General features: G+C 27.4%; 1 protein-coding gene across 1 annotated transcript in view; it reads right to left on the bottom strand.

Annotated features, from left to right (window-relative positions):
* The window catches only part of LOC106464475 (importin-5-like), a 55284-nt gene that overhangs the window by 10493 nt on the left and 43347 nt on the right, over positions 1–1444 (bottom strand). Inside the window, exon 12 of the mRNA XM_013924618.2 lies at positions 621–753. Within this exon, the coding sequence (XP_013780072.1) occupies positions 621–753 (133 nt within the window). The remainder of the gene's footprint in view (positions 1–620; positions 754–1444) is intronic.

The raw sequence follows: 1444 nt of genomic DNA, 5'->3' as shown, positions 1-1444 counted from the left end.
TATATATATATATATATATATACATACATTACTGGCAACACAAAACATTTTACTCTTACTAATTTTCCTTTCATTGCTCCCTCCCTCCAAAGGGGGTTAAACCCTATCTCTAGTGAGATGAGATAAGCCCAGCTACCTGAAGTTAGTATTTCTACCCAGGTATACTGAACAAAATACCTAAATATTTTAAAGTTAATTAACCGTCTCCACACAGGCCATGGGTCAAAGGCCATGTCATCACGTTTGTTGACTCGCATTCAAAATTTTATTGAACTACTATTTTATGAATTTTTGTCAATAAGTTTGGTATCAAACATTAGATTATAATTCAAATTTTAGTATTACACATTCATTACTTTATTAATTTAAAAGTAAATATAAAAAAAATCATACATTTGGAAACAATTATAGGTAAGAATGTCTGTGATTCAAAATAAAGATGAGTTGGAGAACAAAGACAGAGAAACAGGGGCAAGCTCATTATGTACATGTATTCAATACAATTTTTAACTAAGATGGAGTCTTCCTGGGAAAATATTCCAGGTAATTATGGAGTTTAACAGAAAATCTGTATGTATGTATGTATGTATACATACTCAACTTTCCATCTTCAAACTTACTATCTAAGAGAGCAATTTCTGGCTTCAAGGATGCTGCCTTTAAAACTGGTCCCATCACACAAGGAAGATAAGGCTCAAACTGTTTACCAAGAATCTTGCATATCCTAGCCCAGGCTGATATCATGTAAGATAACTACCAGAATAAAATACATCATTTTGCATAACCAAATCTAGTGTTTTTAAGGGATTACTGCAATATTAAGTACAGTTTTACAGTCCAGTCAGGAGAATATAAAATCTAGATATATTTTATACCTTTAAGAACCACATTTATCAAAGATAATTGCAAAATTACACTATGTGTTTATAATACAAAAATCCCTCAAATTTCACTAACAAAATGAATAATTTGGTAGCTTGTAAGCAATATAAAAAAGTAATTATATCAATAAAATATTTACATAGCAGCACACACTTTAAAAAACAATTATACTTGTATAACAATTTTTTTCACTTAGACTTGAGAAAACCACAAAATGTTTATTTTACTTAATTAAACTCATCAGTAAAAAATTTCATTTTGTTTGTTTTTGCTTAACCATTTTTTTTTGGAGATAAAAACAAATTAAACACTGTAAATAAAACTACTAATAACAATAAAGTAAAAAGTATTTAAATACAATTTATAATTTTACCAAAAATGCTTGACTGACAGAAAAAATATTGCTTACAGTTATATATGAATACAGTAAACAAATACATTTTATGTTCAAAAAATTATTCTAATTATAATTCACAGCATATTTAAATGTAAAATAAATTTGTTAAATAATTAGAAAGTAATGAATACAAGCTTTATTTTCTCTTTAGCCTGTATGAGTACA

Source organism: Limulus polyphemus, unplaced genomic scaffold, assembly GCF_000517525.1.
Source record: "Limulus polyphemus unplaced genomic scaffold, Limulus_polyphemus-2.1.2 Scaffold1662, whole genome shotgun sequence".
Lineage (NCBI taxonomy): Eukaryota > Metazoa > Arthropoda > Merostomata > Xiphosura > Limulidae > Limulus > Limulus polyphemus.
Note: the sequence above shows the minus strand (reverse complement) of the source record. Positions and strands in the feature narration are given on the sequence as shown.